Consider the following 18,278-nt stretch of genomic DNA (forward strand, 5'->3'; position numbering starts at 1 on the left):
CCACCAGAATACATTTATTCCAAGAGCCACACAAGTACAGTATCTCTCTCTGGTGTGACGACATGTACACATTCTCTAAATTCTAGTTCATCCACAACTGTTTTAAATGTCATCTAACTGGCTTGGCCGCTTTGAAGCAATGAAGCAAATGACTTTGACTTTCTCACTATTTTTTTATTTTTTTTTTTTTCATACAAGAGCACACCCACCCACAAAAGCTTCCTGTGTGGGGGTATGGGCTCTAAGACCTTGTGCTACAAAGTGTTGGACAGAAAGAAACAAGCAGGTCAGAAAGAAAAAGGCCACAGACAGACAATAAACGCATATGCAACAATGAAAAAAGCGAGAGAAGCTGAAGTGAGAGATGAAGGGCGGAGAGGGTCACAGTGATACTTTGAATTGACCACAGAACCTGTGAACTGTTGCTGCCACTGCTTCCGTGACGCCACATCGTACAGTTCCTCAACTCAGCTACAGACCTACAAGAGGCACACACAGACAGAAAGTGAAAGATGGACTCCTTTCAGAAGCCCACCGATCTCCCCTATCTCTGACATGACGGAGGAAGCTTCTCACACATCATGCCATGGATGCCCAAGCCCACATTCTGAGGGACCTATTGGCCAAAATCACCAGCAAGGAAGCAGGAGAGGAAGGAGCAGAGAACGGCTTTGCCGGAGAGTTTTTGGTAAGTTATTAACAAAATGTTAAAAAATGGCAGGGTTTCATTCCAGAAAAAGAAAATGTGTTCTCAGATTCATGTCATGTGACAGTGCATAGGTTCAAGATGCCAGCATACACCTGTATGAGGTAGCTGAATGCTAGGCTAAAAACAAACCTGCTTTTTTTCTTTCTTTTTTCTTTTTTTTTACATTATAGGCAATGTTTGTGTGGCAAATGTGAAATTTTGTAAATTAATGAACTGTGATAATAAAAAATATTAGCATTGCATGTACCAAAAGTAAGCTAAAAATCAAACATGTCCGGGCAGTAAGTTGAGGCAATGGCTTAAATGGTTAAGCGTGGACTTCCTCTTCTTAACACAGTTCTTCTTACTTTAGGCTTTTGTACATGAAGTTTAACTGTCATGTAGTTATTTATTACCAAACTAATTTATTATTGAATTTATGGATGACTGTCTACAACAAGGGACTTTTGAATCCCAAAGTAGTCGTTTGCCTCACTTCTGCTTACATTTGTTTCAAAAATAACCTTCATATGCTATTCCCCTCATATGTCAATTGTTAGATGTTCCATGTGAACAGTCAGGGTGACTGAGAGGAAGTTACCCATGTCCCATCCTGAGCTGTCACTCGCTGACTCAAACTTTATACAAAAGCGAAAAATGCAAAAATGCTCATTCGCTTAAGATCTTTTTATTATTAGGCCTATTATTATTTACATTTATTTACTTGCCAGACACTTTCATCCAAATCAGCTTACAGTGCACTTAGAGTGAAACAGGATGTCAAGCAGTGATGGATGGACTGTGGTTTTTGAATAACAATGTGGTGTCTCTCTGTATGCTGATATAAGGACATTGTATTTGAAAAGAAGTACTTCTATTTCTTCAACTAAATTAATCCAATGCATACTTTTAAAAAAGTATGTCTTATCAGTGTTCACTAGGAATTAAACACTAGTGCCGCGCTGTTCCTCTGCATTAACGATAGTGGAGCAAATGTGTGCTTCTTAGAGTCTACAAAGCAGCATTATGAGGAAAATGTTCTGAAGGGGAACTTTTAGTCACTTCATCTTAGCCAGAATATCCTCTAAATCAGAGGTTTCCAAACTGGGGACTCCCAAAAGATTTGTGCCTATTATTAAGTATTTTTTGAATATACATTCAGTAACAATAAATTTGAAAATTATATTTTAGCATTACAAAAACTACTGTGACTAAAGAGCTTACACATACTGGTGGATTAACCATTACAGAAACATAAAAAATTATTTTGGTAATAACCAGTGCTGTTAGTTTAGGGCAGCTGTGGCACAAACTTTACATTGGGTGGTGGTGGTTTAATGAAATTGTTAAGCACTGGACATAAACATACATATCTGTATGGGCTAGATATATTTGTTAATATATGAAAGTGTTCCAATTTCTAAAAGATTTTATGTATGTTTTTACTTCATATGACAAACATTTCATATATGTACATTTATGACGCATATTACATTAACGTATGGCTGTAAAGGAAAAAATTAAGCAAATATATTTTAGAAAGTATATTTTGTGGTTATTTGGGGTCATTAGCAAAAAAATGCAAAAGGTTGCAATGCTGGAGTGTCATACAACAATCATCACTCCTTTTTAAGGCTTAAAAATGTATCACCAAGTTATGTTACTCTTATATCTCTAGCTAAAATGCCATCCTTAATGTACTCAGTAAAGAGTGTAGCTAAAATGCCATTATTTTTATTTGCTAAAACCCTGAAGTGAAAAACCCTGAGAGTGACACATCTGTACACATTTGCCACTACAGCTTTATCCTGTCTTACAGAACAAAACATACTCTTTAGTACAGCCTCAATGCTACAGAGTGTCTTTTATAGTCGTCGGCAGCTGCAAAGTGTTTAGTTTGTCTTTATTTTCCCAATGTGAAACCAGGCCTTGAGGAAGACCTCGTAAGGCCCCGTCTGCTTGCTCAATGCTTGCGCATAAAGTGGTCTCTTCCTACTCCGATGAAAAAAAAGCACTTTCAGACATGCTGCTCTAATGGAGTGTTTACAGGAAGAGAAACTGTCTATTTGCCAGAGCATGGAAACCTAAGTTCCCATCACACTGAGAAGAGAACTACTGGTCCTCAATGCTGGACTGCAATTTATGCCCACACAAGGGACATGTATGTAGAGAAATGTCCAGTCTTACTGTACAAAACTCTTGGACAAAACATGAGGGTTTCCCACAGTGGGATGGGCTGGTTCCTCTTATGCAGTCCTGACTGTTTCAACTCAGAGATCCCATGCAAATCACTCTTGCTATATTTGCTCATCGTCTGTTGGGCTCACAAGGTTCTCGTAAGCTCAGCTGTGGTCGGAAAGTCTCTTGGTCTGATCAAGGTGCTTGTGCGCAGAGACATACACAGGAGAGTGATGTTACATCCCACATGCATATTGATGCAGCCACCCTCACTCACGCATACACAGCCAGACTTATCTAGTTTTCACAGATCTTAACCACAGGCCTTCAAACTTTAGTCTCAGATAAGATGTCAAAAACATGACAAATAAGAGTTTTTGAAACACATTCTGCCTTGTCTTTAAGATAATATCAGTATTAACATCTCTGCCCTGCCCTTATATATTTGCAATATAAGCAGAAAATAAAATGACAAAAGAATACAAAAGTTTTAGTGCACAAAATGATAAAAAATCATAACTAAATCTTATTTAACTTGGTCAAAACAGAAACTGAAGAGACAGTCTACTAAATACCGCACAGAGAAGACGTACCCCACCACAGCCGCGGACAAACAAGACAATGCGAAGAAGAACAGATACAAAGACATTGTTCCCTGTGAGTATCACATCTGACATCTGACTAGACACAGTACGGTATACCATAATATACTGAACCATACTATTTCCTTTGAAATATTATACACAATAAAGAACACATACTGTACATATGGAAAGCTAATATCTGTATAGTAATATCTGATAAATATGTTTTAAAAGCAGATTTACATTCACTGCAAAAGTATCCTGTTAAATTTAAGGGGAAAAAGTGCAGATATGGTTGTCAAAAATTCAGCATAAAAAAAAACATGTGGGATGACATATTGGTGCATGTGTATATTTTATAACATAACCGTACATTTCATTGAGTTATATAATGTTAAAATACCAGTCTGCTTGAAGTACCAAAATCTGCTTATACTGTAAAATATACCGATAACTACAGTAATACAGGTTGCAAAATAGAAAACCATGATGAATCGTAAGTGGTTTCTCCAATACATGGCTAATGCTTGCACATAAATGGTGCACAGAGTCACACACACAGAGACAAAACACCACCAGTGTAACACACAACACTAAAATAAGGCCATAAACATTAACTAAATAACAGAAAATTTAACACAAACAGCTCCATGCACTGCTAAAAAAAAATAAAAAATAAAAAAAATAATTTAAAATATATTTATGTGAATAGTGGGTCTTCTGTTAATGTTCTTGTACTGTTTTTTCACAGCAAATTACACAATTTATAATTGTTACTTGGCAAAACCATAAATTTCACAGTTAAACTATTTATAATTAACAGGGTTTTTTTTAAACATGCAACTGCAAAAAAAAAAAAAAAAAAAAAAAACTCTGTCCTTTGGCTATTTCTTAATCTCTTCCTGTTCTAGCTTGCACTATTCTGAACGGTGGATAAAACTTTGTATTGTTAGCACTTCTCACAGTATTAATTCCGCTTGCTGTTTTCCTTATATAAAAGTTAAATGTAAATGTTTTTATGTTAGTATTTTAACAGTATTCTGTAAAAAATTACAAGCATTTCTAAATCATACAGATGTTCTCTAAATGTCTAGTCAATATCTGACAGGAAACATTGTAGAACTGTATTGCAGAAGAACAAACATTCTAAAAACTTCTAAAAGAAAATGCGTACATCAAATAGACGTCTGTGTGATGTATGTGTGCTGTCCCAGTATATTATACCATAAATACTGCACTGTACCACATTAGACAATGCCAAAGACAAACATGGACAGCAATGTAGGAGACTAACACAAGATTTGTGAAAATAGCAGCTGTAGTATGAAAACCACGAAAAGCATTGATTGTGAAGATAAGATGTGCTAAAGATGCTGACGGCTGTATTTCCTCACAGTTGATCACAGCAGAGTAAAACTCTCCCTCATCACATCCAAACATGACACAGATTACATCAATGCTAGTTTCATTAAGGTAAGGAAGTACAAGAAAGGTCTCATGCTATACACATTTATAGAGAACTATACACTGATCAGATTAAATTAAACATGCTTAAACAATGGCTAACAAAATATCAGTGCTATTCAGGATTCAGTAATCCTGTATTTATTTCAGGGAGTGTTGGGCTCTAGGGCATATATTGCCACACAAGGCCCACTGCCAAACACTGTGCTTGACTTCTGGAGGATGCTGTGGGAATACAACGTACAGGTGAGAGCTTGATTATAGCGTATGACCATTTCACACACATTCCACTTCCTGTAGAAAACAGGTTCAACTTGCTACATGAGTTTTAGTCAGATCGAAGGAGAAACATTCACACAATGAAATCTCTCTCTCTGCAGGTTATTGTGATGGCATGCCGGGAGTTTGAAATGGGAAGGGTAGGTTGTAACTGACAGTGTGTTATAGGGGAAATGTTGACAGTCACTGTGTATAAAAGAAAACATTTTTATTAACCACATCCTTCTTGCATCAGAATGGTGAGGCAATGCATCAAGTCGACATTTTCTTCCACTTCTTTTTTTTTAATCTTGAGCTCCCATCCTTTCAAAACATTTGATACGATTACAGTGCTGCCATGCACTCAGCGTATACATTTTCACAGCGTAGACAGAAGGGAGCTGTTGAGATTGAATGCTGCTTTTCATCTTTCTTTCAGAAAAAATGTGAGCGTTACTGGCCAGAGTCAAAGGATGATGTGTTTGTGTGTGAGCCCTTTACCATATACTATGTAAGAAACACCTCTTCCCTCGCTCACTCTACAGTTCCTGTCCTTGTGATTTATTTGCACTCACACGCACACATATTCTCAGTATTCACGCAGTATCTAAAACATAAATCTAGAACCACTGTACGATACAAAAAACACATTTCGTTCTTTCACAACGTCACTATGTTTTCTTAATATGTTGACATTTATGAAAAAAAAAGTTACTGTTTAGAAAAAAGACTAATTAATTATCAGTACTGTCAGGGTGCACAAATTATCTGTACTATATTGGTTACTGGTATGGCCTTAATTTTACATTTAGATTACCTTTGTCATTTTATAGGATTCATCTGCATTAAGAAACGTTGGTTTTAATATGAAGAAATTTTGTGATAGATTTATAATTAGAAGTAATTTTGTGTAGATTTATTACGCGTTTCACCCGTATTATGAATTAGGGTTAAAGAAATGTCTATAAACTTATCTGATAATGTCCTGGTAGAAAAGTACCAGTAACTTTTTTTTTGTGCGTAAAGTTTATCTTTAAAACACTAGTAATGTGATAAAACTTTTAAATGTAATCTTTAGCAAATCTCAAAAATACTTTTTTTTATTTTGTGCTGCATGCTTAAATTCACTCATTGCACTTAAAAATGTTTATTTTCAGTTCATTATTTATTTATTCATTTGAAATAGTTATCAGCTTATTGTGTCAACCAGAATTTTATATTGTTGCATCCCTTAAAAACAATGATGTCATATTTAAGGGTTGTACATTCTGCACCTTTTAGCACTAGTTTAGATCTTTAATCAGTTTTCACTATTGAATAACATTAACCAAAATATTATCTGCAAATTACTGGTCCAGTCATGCACATGTTTGATTTTGTCTAGGAGTCTGATGAGAATAAGAGAGAATATTTGACACGAACACTGAAGGTGACATTTAAACAAGTAAGTAACATTTCTTTGATCTTAACTTTAACGCACTGAATAATATTCAAAGCATACCCTTTACTGTATAGTTTATACAAAATTTATTTAATTTATAAATTTGATTTATACAAAAATATTGCTTTTTTCCTCCTTGCTTTTAAAATAAAACCATATAAAAATCAAAATTTTCCCCAATGTCCTTAATGATTAGTTGTTTGCAATTAAATAGCTGCTTCATAATCTGATCGCTGGATGTGTTCACATTTCAGTCAAGTTCAATGAATTTTAAAAATACTGCTTTAGGTTAAACATTATGTTGTGGTGACCAATGACTCATCCAAACATGTTTTTTTTTTCCTTCTTGAGAATGCCATTGCGTAAGAGTATGCAGTATTCAGCTTTAATAGTCTAAAAGTTCCGATACTGTGCAGACATTGTAGTGGAACAAACATAAAGACAGACAGGTTTTGTGGTGATGAAAGAAAACCACCAAAATGTGTTGGTTTAATGACTAGAAACCAGGTTACCAGAAAAAAACAAACAGTCTATATTACACCGGTTATTTCCAGGTGTCTCGGACACTGAAGCAGCTGCACTATGTGAACTGGCCGGATCACGGAGTACCGGACTCCATTCCTGCCATCCTGGAGCTGCTGCAGGACATGCGGATTTACCAGGATCATGATGAGATTCCCATCTGTATTCACTGCAGGTAAACACTTGTATCTGCTGGCATCGACTGTTAGGATTGATTTTGCGATGACTGCATTTGAGGGTAAATCAAATAGGTCTGAGGTCACATTGTGGCCATGATGGAAATTTTGGTGGAAATGAACACAAGATACTGATACAAACAGGTTTTTGTAACAGTAACCATGGAATATGCACACCTTCAACTTTTACACAGGAAATGTGTAGGTGGTTGACCAACAACAAGCAAATACCCAAACAATCCTCTGCACTACAGCTAACACCGAGTTACAGCGACTTTATAAAACAAAAAAAAACAAATGGGTACTCGTTTTTAGATTAGCTAAAGATTTCATTAGTATTTCATTGTGTTGTAAAGATTTTAAAAGTTTTTCAACAGAATATTCTGAGCACTTTATAGGCAGCTCATTGACTTCAAATTAAATATTTTCATCACTCCACAGCAGTGTTATGTAGCAAACTGCAACTCATATACTACTCTCAAGGGACTATCAGTCTAAGTTTTTCAAAAGTGAACAGAAAGAATTGTGTTTTCACTGTGGCTCATTCTCTTGGAACTCTTGGATTTGCAGTGCAGGCTGTGGAAGGACAGGTGCGCTGTGTGCCATTGACTATACCTGGAATCTGCTGAAGAGACAGGTGAGAGTTCAAAACATCTCCCTGAATCTTTCATTATACTGACAAAATGTCATCTGTGTTCGGACAAGGTGCTGATCTTATTTGCTCTTGTTTAGATGATACCAGAGAATTTTAGTATCTTTGAACTGGTAAAGGACATGCGCACACAGAGGCCCTCTGTGGTTCAGACGAAGGTAAACAACTTTGTTTCTCCTTAAATTGCCATAACCAATAAAAACAAAAAGTCTCCATTTTACCTAATGATAATTTCTTCTCCTCCTAGGAACAATATGAACTAGTATATAGGACCATCAAATTGCTGTTGGAGAGATATTTGGCAGCAATGGATGAATCAAAAAGAAAGGTTAAATATGCCATCATTATTACTTACTCTTTATTTACGCAAATATATAAATGCATAATTTTATTTCTCACTGATTTTGCTTCGCAGTTATGACACATTATACCACTTAGTCAGAGCATTTATATGGCATAAAGCCTTTTATTTATTTATAAAAATTTTTTTTTGCATTGTTCAACGAACAATTCAATTTGATCATCAATCAGGTGCCAGCTTCCTCTTCTCCTGTCACCTTAAGCAGTGGGAGTGAGCTCTCAGATTTCAGCGACTCCGAATCAGAGACTGGAACAGACTTTAGAGCATTGCTTCAAACTGAGCACAGGTATTAAGGAATATCTCATTTTAATACAATTTATACAGATTTTAAAGGAATAGTTCACCCAAAAATTAAATGAATTCTTTCATCATTTTATCCTGCAGGTGAATAAATTTACATTTTTGGTTGAACTATCACTTTAAAGCTGATGTGTGTAAGTTCTGCTCCAATAACATCACTAAAGATAAAAATAATAATAATAATGGGCCTGTCCCAATACCCACATTTACGGTCTTTGCACTTGAACACTTGTCTACTAAGGTCTAATATGACGTATGTCCTGTATTTGACCCTACTGGTGCTTGTGAACAAGTATGTGTAAAACATTTTATTACCTGATGGAACACACTACATCATGCTGTAAATCATAGTGCTGTAAAGATTTTTTTTTACAAAGCTTTATTTACACATTTTGATTTTCAGATCTTTGCACTTTAAAATAAACATTCTTTTCTGAATTTTTGTGGTGACTCAAATTAAAGGTTTAGTTCACCCAAAAATGAAAATGACACCATGATTTACTCACCCTCAAGCCATCCTACTGTAGGTGTATATGACTTTCTTCTGTCAGACGAATGCAATTGGAGTTATATAAACACATTTTCTGGGTCTTCCAAGCTTTATAATCTTTATAATGGGAGTGAATGGTGGTTGAGAAGTTTAAGTCCAAAAAAGTGCAACCATCCAGCATAAAAAGTGCTCCACAAGGCTCCAGGGAGTTAATAAAGGTCTTCTGAAGCGAAGTGATGCATATGTGTAAAAAAAAAATTCATATTTCAAATTTTATAAACCTTTATCTCTAGATTCCGCTTACTGTCATGTGCGCATTCATGAGAGAGTGTTGTTCAGTGGATGACGCAGGACTTAGGACCTAGGCATAGTGTAAGCTGCGGTGAGAATATGCTAGTCTCAAGAGAACCAAGTTTTGTATACGAAAAAGGAAAACCAGTCTCCCTCTTGCCTTATATTGAAATCATCTGACATTTTTCTTTACAAATCCTTGTTTTGTACTTCTAATTCGTGACCAGTGTTTTGTTTTGCTCTCTCCTTTGCACATCCGTATTTGTCACTTCCTACATCATCCACTTCCCACGTCATTTATTTTGCTTCAAAATCTCAACTACCACTCACTACCATTATAAAGCTTGAAGGAGCCAGGACATTTTTTTTTTTACATAACTCTGATTGCATTCATCTAAAAGAAGAAAGTCATATACACCTAGGATGGCTTGAGGGTAAGAAAATTATGGGGTAATTTAAATTTTTAGGGTGAACTTTGCAGTTGCAAATATTTTACAGAAATATGCATACTTATCTTTGCAACAATTCAATTTGCAACACTTCTTTTTTTTTGACAACCAAATTATGTAAGATCACAGTAATTTAACTTGCACTGGAAAGTTTTACTGTGCTTGACATTGAACATGATGTGATATTCTCAGCCTCAAGTACCACACCAAAGCAGTATTAGAGATTTAGTGTGCATCAAAGGCACTGAGCTTTAGCATTTTTCAGATCTGGGGCAGTCTTTTGCACTTATTTCTGGTTGCATATATGCATTCTCAAGTGGCCAAGATAATAACTGTGGGTACAGGGACAGGCCCAATGATTGTTTTCAAAGAGGTTTTTTCAAACATTGCCCCATCTGTCACTGGTCAAAAACAGAGTCCCACCCTCAAATTAACACCAATGGTTGAATGTGTTGCTGTGTAAGGCTTCTCAAACAGAAAATCTTACTTTAATTCAAACTTTATATTTAAATGTCATCAACCATTTTGAATTGTTTCATGTCAAAAGGAAGTTTCACACTTGGCTGGTTTGGTTCAATTAAATCGTGTGATTGCTCTGTTTTGTTCATTTGAAAAAGTATGTATGCTGCCATTTGAACCTTGATACACACCAAACAAGAGGACCGAGGTGTGCAGACAAACTCTGGTGCAGTTTCACTGAAATATTATCGCAATGTAGACCAAATACAGCTAAACAAAACAAGAACAGGATGTGTATCCTTATGCTTTTTATGTTGTATCTTTGGGTTCAGTTTGAAAAAAACGCTAAACAAACTAGGACTAAATGTCTAATTTTTTTGGTCCAGACCAAAAGAACCAAGAGAACCAAACTACAATTGTAAACACATCCTAAGACACATTGCAATTGTCTTTGTGGTATTCTGATCATAAAATCTTTCACTGTTTTGATAGGAATAACGAGATGGAAATCACTATAAATGAACTCAATCACATCACACACAATGTCACTTCTTGGTCACAGTCTCATTCAGAACCATTCAGACAAGAGGTCATCTCCACAAAACTAAATCCTGCAGACATGCTCAGTACTATGAGTGAATGGACCCAGATTACAGATCAGAGGTCATTCAGAGCAGCAACTCCTCAAACAGACTTAACAACCTGTGGATCACAAAGAACTGAGTCATCCACCAGCTTTAACACTGATCTCACCCACGCTGCATGCTCAAACTATCCCATCAGCCTAGTACAGGAGCTGAGGCCAAGTATGAAGCATCTGGAGTGTGCAGAAAACCAAGATGTCAGTCCTGCTGCCACAGACCACAACCCTATCATCCCCAGCACAGTCTGCTACACTGTGGAAGATCCTTATTTTGGCCCTGAGTCTCCACCGGTTAGCAGCAATCACAGTGTTATGGACTCTATAATTCATGAAGCATGGATGGAGAACCTCTGTTTCACAATACCTAGTTTAACCCTTAATAATCAGGTGTTAGAACTGCCAAAACATGACTGCAATGACAAAGGTATGAAAACCTATGGCTATTTTAGCAGTTGATTTCTGAAAACTATTAATGATGCATCACTTATGAAACTTTCCTGTGTTATAAATTGTATAAAGGTGCAAATAAACCTTCATCGGATGAAGACAGTCCTCCTCCTTTGCCAGAGAGAACCCCAGAGTCATTTATACTGGCAGATGATATTAACGGTTAGTCCAGCTTAAAGTCTGTCTATCCTCCCCATGCTATTTTAGTTGTATTTTATATACTATTACAGTATTTTTATTAAAATCTTGAACTGGCTTTCATTTGTATATTAATTAAATTTTATGTGCTCTTGTCATTTTTATTAGATCTCATTTTTAATATTTCTGTTACTTTTAAATTATTTTATTTTAGTTCTAGTTTCAGTGATTTGATAACACTTAAAGCCTTTGTGTATAACACATCATTAAGGTATTCGTAATAAACTGAAATGCATTATACCTTTACATAAATAATTGTAAACAATATTAAAATGCATATTAATATTTGCAGATTCCACTGTTTATCATGCATCGTACTTTCTGAAGGTCTTAAAATTAAGTATTATTATGTTTTACAACTGTGGTTACAATTATATATGAAATCATGCAATGCATTATATAGGCTTCATGAAAAGTGTTATCGAATTTTAGTACTTATTTATATCTAATATTAAAATCTTCTGTTATTTTAACTTTATTTCAGGCACTGAAAATGTTTTTTATAATAGATGTGTTTATTTATTAGTTATAGTAACAATAACAACACTGATTCTCACTTACATAAACCGACAATTCAAGCCATACAAATTGGTCTATTACATTTTCTATTAACTTAAAGAAAGTAAAAGATTTTTTAAATCTATATCACAATATATGGTCTTGTTTCCAGATATCAGTGAAAACACTGAGATGTTGACATTGGTGATCCCAACTAGCTCAGAATCTGAGATTGTCGATAAAGGTAAGAATTATGCACACTTGAAAATTTGTGTATAGATTTGATGGACAGCACCTGTAAATGTTCCCGTTTTCTCTAAAAAGATAGCCCGCCTTCACCTGTGCCCTCACTGCCTGAGAGAACTCCAGAGTCTTTTGAAATGGCCACAGATGAGGGTATGATAATGATGGGCAGGGATGAATCTATAACAAATTTCATGTCCTCACTTCTTTGTACCTTATCAAACTTTCATCTAATTTTCAACAGATCTGGTACAAAACATAACACAGGAAAAGCCACAGGATGTTGTAATGAGAGTTGGGAAATCTCTAGAATGGTCTGGGCAAACAAATGAAGCTCAGACAGACATGAAGCGATCTTGGTCCAGAAGCAAGGTGAGAAGATGCAGGGTGTACAGCCTTATGAATCATTTCAGCATATTAATAGAACACACCAACCTAAACAATATAATCACAAATAAAATTATTTTCTTCATTTCAGAGCTTAAAACTTAGAATGTCACTTCCTGGTAAGTCAGTCATATATATTTAGGATTTCAAAGTCATAAATATGACAGCAGCAAACCAGCAAGATATTAATTCTGGCTACATTGTTGACAACTTCCTCTTTTTTTTTTTTTTTTTAGCTGCAGCATCATCTGCTCCACTCAGTCCTATACTGATCACAAGTCACAGTCCTCCTCCCCTTCTGTACAAACAACCTCAGGGTGAGACTTAACAGGAATAGTGTAAAGTACAAATGTAACTTTGAATATACTCAGTTATATACTGGTGTTAAAGCGGTGACATTAAGCAAATGAAAATATGCTATATTTACACATGCATATTTAAGGCAATTTTAAAATGTTCTAAAACCTTCAACAATGACTACAAAAACTGACAGTATAACAATGCAAACAAAATACCATACAAACCCACACAAATCTAGAATTTTGGGAGTCGATTCACTTGCGAAAGAAAGCTAAGTGACGAAACATTATGCAGCCTACAACATTAATATCTGAGCTGAACGCTAGCTGAGGTGGTCGCTCAAAACGAATACATTTTATCGTCATATATTTAATGATTAATGACTGTCCTTGTGTTCACTCACCTCTTGTTTTAAAGATAGGCGTCGTGCTGTTCAATTATTGTTTAGCCGCCTTTGTGTAGTAGCATTGGTGTTGTGAACTCCTGAGCAATTTTTTTTTGTTTATTTGGTTTTGTGTAATCATTTGTATTTCATTTGTGGTTTTCATTTTTTCATTGATTAAAAGATTTACATAATTTTTAATTGGTTGTTGGGACACTTTGGATACATGTTTGTAACTTTTGTTTCCTATTATATACTTGTTCTAAAACAACTAGTAGTTTAAGGAAGTTCTGTCAGTGTCATTTTGGTTGATTGTTTTAATATAGGCCATTTTTTACTTCCTATTTTTAACTTTAGAATATCTGCACACCCCAACACCACATGAGCAGGCATTCAACTCAGTTCCTGGGACAGGTACAGTGTATCCCATACTCCAGTGTAACTGTTCAATTTATAATCTCCAACTTATTTTCGCTGATTCAGATATAGTCTAGACAACTCACACTATGATTTGTGGTTTTGTTTCATAAAGAAAGTGTAACTCCACCACTTCCTGAAAGAACTCCAGAGTCTTTCATTTTCCACACAGAGAAAGGTGCAGTATACAGAACTTACAGTATACAGGAAAAACTTAATCAACATTTATTAACAAAGCTGAAAAATCTGTTATTTTGTAGTTGAGTGGCCGACAGCAGCGCCCCCTGTCAGCCAGCTGAGGCAGAGCAGCAGCGACTGAGAGTGGGCACGTCTTCTGAATGGTCAGGCAGCTCCCAGTCCAGATCATTACTGGATCATTCTTGGAGCCGAAGCAAGGTTACTTTGCATTTACCTTTATACTATTGCAATCCTACATACTTTATTCTCACTATATACTAAAAGCGAATTTTGTCAACATTTAGGAGTAAAGCATATAGACATGATCTAGAACAAACATACCTCTAATAAGCTGTACAGAAATACTGTGTTATGATTTTTCAATTCTATGATCAATGCTCGACTCATTCTTGCCAAAATGTGTCATTTTTATAACAGAGCGTCAGAGCAAAAAGTTCAAACCAAGGTAGGCTGGTGTTTCCATTGTGCCCTCCCACACCTCAGTCACTAGTGTCATTACAACATAACATGTACAAGCAAATGTGCCCTCTCGAGTGCACTGCAGTGTAGTTTGTCACTGTGCGACAGAGATAAAGAGGCTGCACTTTTATTGGATCTTTGTGTGCACAGCTGTGTTTAATTTTACAGAGGCTCTATCTGTGGCTCCGCTGACTCTGCCTGTCGCTGTAACCATAGCAACTGGGGACCAAGGTGAGTGACAGCATGAATCCCTTAACTGTGATTGAAGTCAGTTCAACTGCATAACCATTACTACATAACCTTAGTTTGGCTTGCCCTGTGGCTAATATAGTAGAGCACCAGACGGCACCCAGCAGCCAGCCGGCAGCAACGGGACCAACAGAGAACCAGTCGGACAAGGGGGGAGAGAAAACTTCACTGGTCAGCAAGGCCAGGACCAAGGTTCACCTTTTCACCAAGTCTCTGTATTTGTTACATGGCATAATGAACATGTAAAATTTTGGTTGCTGATGGCAAATTTATTTTGTATTATATGTTTCCCACTGAACCCACATACTGAAAATAACCTGCCTTGAATGCACTTTAAAGGGGCCGTTCACACAGAGCGTTTTTTTGTATTCCATTGCACAGCTTTTCCATAGTTTTTTTTTTAAATGCCATGTCAATTTAAAGAAGTTTAACTTTTAAAAACTCGCTCCCTACCTCGCATTTTTCAACACCAAAACTGATTAGGGGAAGTTCAAACACACAACACGTTTTTGCATTCAACCATGATTACTATGCTTACAAAGCTACGAGTATACTTATGATGTGCAATGAAAACAATAATAACATGTTTACGTTCTGTAGACAGCGAACACATACTGAACGTAAACAGCGCTGATTACGTTGATTACGTTCCGGGGTACTCTACAAAATGGCAGAAGACGGTAACTCTGGGAGAAGAATTATTGATTAAATTATGTTATTATTGTTTTCTTTGCGCACAAAAAATATTTTCGTATTTTCATGGTAAATATTTCCGTTGCGCTTTGGCCATCCCGAGTTCGAGTCCCGGCTTGTGGTCCTTTCTTGATCCCATCCCCCTCTCTCCCTCTCCCACTTCACTTCCTGTCCACCTACTGTCCTAAATCTAAATAAAGTCATACAACGCCAAAAATAAATGTAAAAATAGAAAAATTAAAGAAATACAACTTTAAAAAACACACCTGAGACCCTGTGTACTTTTCTTTTCCACTGTGCTACAACTCACTAAATAGACTTGTTTGATTGTTGTGCTTGCATCTTTTGCAGCATCTCCCGCAAAACGTTGTTTGATTAAATAGACTTGTTTGATTGTTGTGCTTGCATCTTTTGCAGCATCTCCCGCAAAACGTTGAAATGTTTAAAAACTTCCCACTACCCAGCTGCTGACATTTTTCAGTGTAAAATCACATCTGTGTGAATGGCCTCTCAGGTGAACAGTCCCTGTTGCTTTGGATAAAAGCGAATATTATGAATGTCAATACATATTTTCTTTTCTTACAGAGTATTAAGTTTTTGAAAGGAAAACAGAAGTGTATGTATAATAACCACTTACTACTAATTCTATTAAAATAAACATGTAAGTCAAAGGACAAATAAGCAGCTGTGTGTGGCTTGAACATCATGTAACTGTCATTTGCAGCAAAATTGGCCCCGCCTCCGATCCCGCCCCCAGCCCCTCCTTCAGGCCAGTCTCCAGCCCCGCCTCAGTCTGCTCCAGCACCCTCTCAGTCTGCTCCACCACCCTATGGTGCCGCTGTTGGTTTCTTATTTTGTAAGATATATTTTATATATTTTTAAATGACAAAATACAGTACGATTCCAAACTGATGTTCTGAGTGTTTAAAAGCTGCCACAAGATGGAGCCACTCTATTTCATATTTTTTTAGTTTTTTTTATTACTGGCCTGTACATGACATAGTGACCCTTTTTTTTTTTCTTCACAGCTTTTGGAACTCGTTTTGGAAAGCCAAAAGGCCCACGAAATAAGCCAGGAACATGGGCCTAAGTTCATGCTGAAGGTGAAAGAAAAGGAAAACAGCCTCACAAGACAGTTCAAAAGAGAATTTACTGAGCAAAGTTTTCTTTCGCTGCGCTTTTTGAAGCATAGAAGCACAACAACAGACCTCAGTCAATAGATGAAGATATATAAAGATTGTGCTTTTGTCAATGACTTTGACAATTTGTAAAGGTATAATGCAAGCGAATGGCCTTTTTAGACTTTAAATATTGAAGTGTGTTGCAACTTTATGCAACTAAGATGTAAATAAAATGATTACAGATGTTTAACTAAAGACAAGAAAATAAAGGGGATGAATGTACTGAAAACTAGACTGTTCTGTAATCTCATAGGTAAATTTTTTTTATGTATTTTATAATATATAGCGCTGCATGTAACCATGGCCAGTCAAGCTTTCTATGTTACATAACACTGGACTTAGTAACAGCGCATTTGGTGCCATGTCTATCTGAAAGGGACGAAAATGATTGTGAATATCTACTGTCAAGTTTGTTTTGTGACAGTATTTACCTCTGCCTTTTCTTATTTGTGTATTTTCAATTTCTAATGCAGTGAAACGCTTGGTACACTCATAAAATGGTTTATTTAAAAAAATACAGAAAAAAAGTCTATGCATTCCATTGCATTTTTACACAATTGAAAAGATCCACATGACAGTTCTATTAAATGTAAATGTAACTTAGCATTTACAAAACATTACTTTGACTATGTTCATAATTGACCATCTAATTAGTCCTTAAAAATCAGTGAAATCGAAAACCTTTATACAAATATCAAACAGAGCAAATAATGAATCAAACACACAGAGCATGCCTTGATCCCTAAGTGGATTTTCCTATATTACAAACGACCATCGAAACCTGATCAACACAAAAAAAGAAAACTAGCTGCCAAAATTCAGAAGAAACAGAGAACACTAAACATCATGTTTATTTCAATATAACATGAAACCGTAAGGTACAAAAGCATTATCGTGTGATGCTGAGCGGAAAACATGTCTTAAACTGTATATATGGGAAGATTCATCTTAATGGATTGGTGTTGAAGACACCAATAAAGACATCTTAAAAGAATTTTAAATATTCTGGGTGAAAGAATGAAATATTTTCTTTCATTAAACAAAATTGTTAATCTGCAGAACCTGTAACTGAGGAAATTCCATTGAATAGTATAGGGAAAATTATTTCTGTTTAGGCTTTCACACCTTCCTATATAATCCTAACCCTAATTTAAAAACACTGGGAAATATAAGAAGCAGATTTGATTCATATTCAAATATTTCATCTACCACATATGTTTCTGTATTTTGTTGTTTATTTTGGCATTTGGTGACCAATAAAACAGTCACCTTTAGTTACTTTTGGATAAGTAGAATTTGTATCACAGAATAAGCATGATTTTTTATGATCATAAATCCCAAATCTTTACTTATTGCCAGACTTTATGAAATTCCATCACAATTAATGCTTATTTACAACTTAAATAACATCAATTAGCTTAATAGCAGACAATTAAAGACTCAATAAAAGGCACTCATTTATAGAGGATGCATTTGATTAGGGAAAGCCATTAGATCATTTTGTTGAAACCATAATCAATGTAGACTGATTGGCTTGCTGGTGTGAAATTACATTCAAATCAGTCATTAGCAATACATGGCGTCAACAGAGAAGCACAACTACTGCCCATAACCCTTTCAAAAACACTAAATGCCTGCTTTAAGACTTAATCCCATTCAAAAGAAACGCC

At 35.8% G+C, this 18,278-nt stretch overlaps 1 protein-coding gene across 3 annotated transcripts; it reads left to right on the forward strand.

The window, feature by feature from the left end:
* Nucleotides 1-221: 221 nt before the first annotated feature.
* Nucleotides 222-17,412, forward strand: LOC109053992 (tyrosine-protein phosphatase non-receptor type 22-like). Of its 3 annotated transcripts, none has more exons than XM_042751449.1 (28): nucleotides 222-688; nucleotides 3,415-3,523; nucleotides 4,847-4,923; nucleotides 5,065-5,160; nucleotides 5,295-5,333; nucleotides 5,612-5,683; nucleotides 6,557-6,616; nucleotides 7,168-7,310; nucleotides 7,882-7,948; nucleotides 8,044-8,121; nucleotides 8,211-8,291; nucleotides 8,495-8,610; nucleotides 10,806-11,380; nucleotides 11,476-11,565; nucleotides 12,272-12,343; nucleotides 12,424-12,495; nucleotides 12,587-12,714; nucleotides 12,821-12,848; nucleotides 12,972-13,046; nucleotides 13,769-13,825; nucleotides 13,944-14,006; nucleotides 14,094-14,224; nucleotides 14,444-14,471; nucleotides 14,654-14,716; nucleotides 14,817-14,926; nucleotides 16,013-16,043; nucleotides 16,152-16,283; nucleotides 16,456-17,412. In XM_042751449.1, the coding sequence occupies exons 1-28, from the start codon at nucleotides 587-589 to the stop codon at nucleotides 16,515-16,517; spliced, it is 2,757 nt and encodes a 918-aa protein (XP_042607383.1). In that variant the 5' UTR covers nucleotides 222-586; the 3' UTR covers nucleotides 16,518-17,412. The 3 variants fall into 3 exon arrangements, 1 of the variants encoding a protein (XP_042607383.1); XR_006158289.1 differs by having other exon boundaries at nucleotides 223-688; nucleotides 12,966-13,046; nucleotides 14,089-14,224; nucleotides 14,636-14,716; XR_006158288.1 differs by having other exon boundaries at nucleotides 224-688; nucleotides 12,966-13,046; nucleotides 14,089-14,224.
* The last annotated feature ends 866 nt before the right edge of the window (nucleotides 17,413-18,278 follow it).

The sequence above is a fragment of the Cyprinus carpio genome, chromosome B23 (genome assembly GCF_018340385.1).
Source record: "Cyprinus carpio isolate SPL01 chromosome B23, ASM1834038v1, whole genome shotgun sequence".
Classification (NCBI taxonomy): domain Eukaryota; kingdom Metazoa; phylum Chordata; class Actinopteri; order Cypriniformes; family Cyprinidae; genus Cyprinus; species Cyprinus carpio.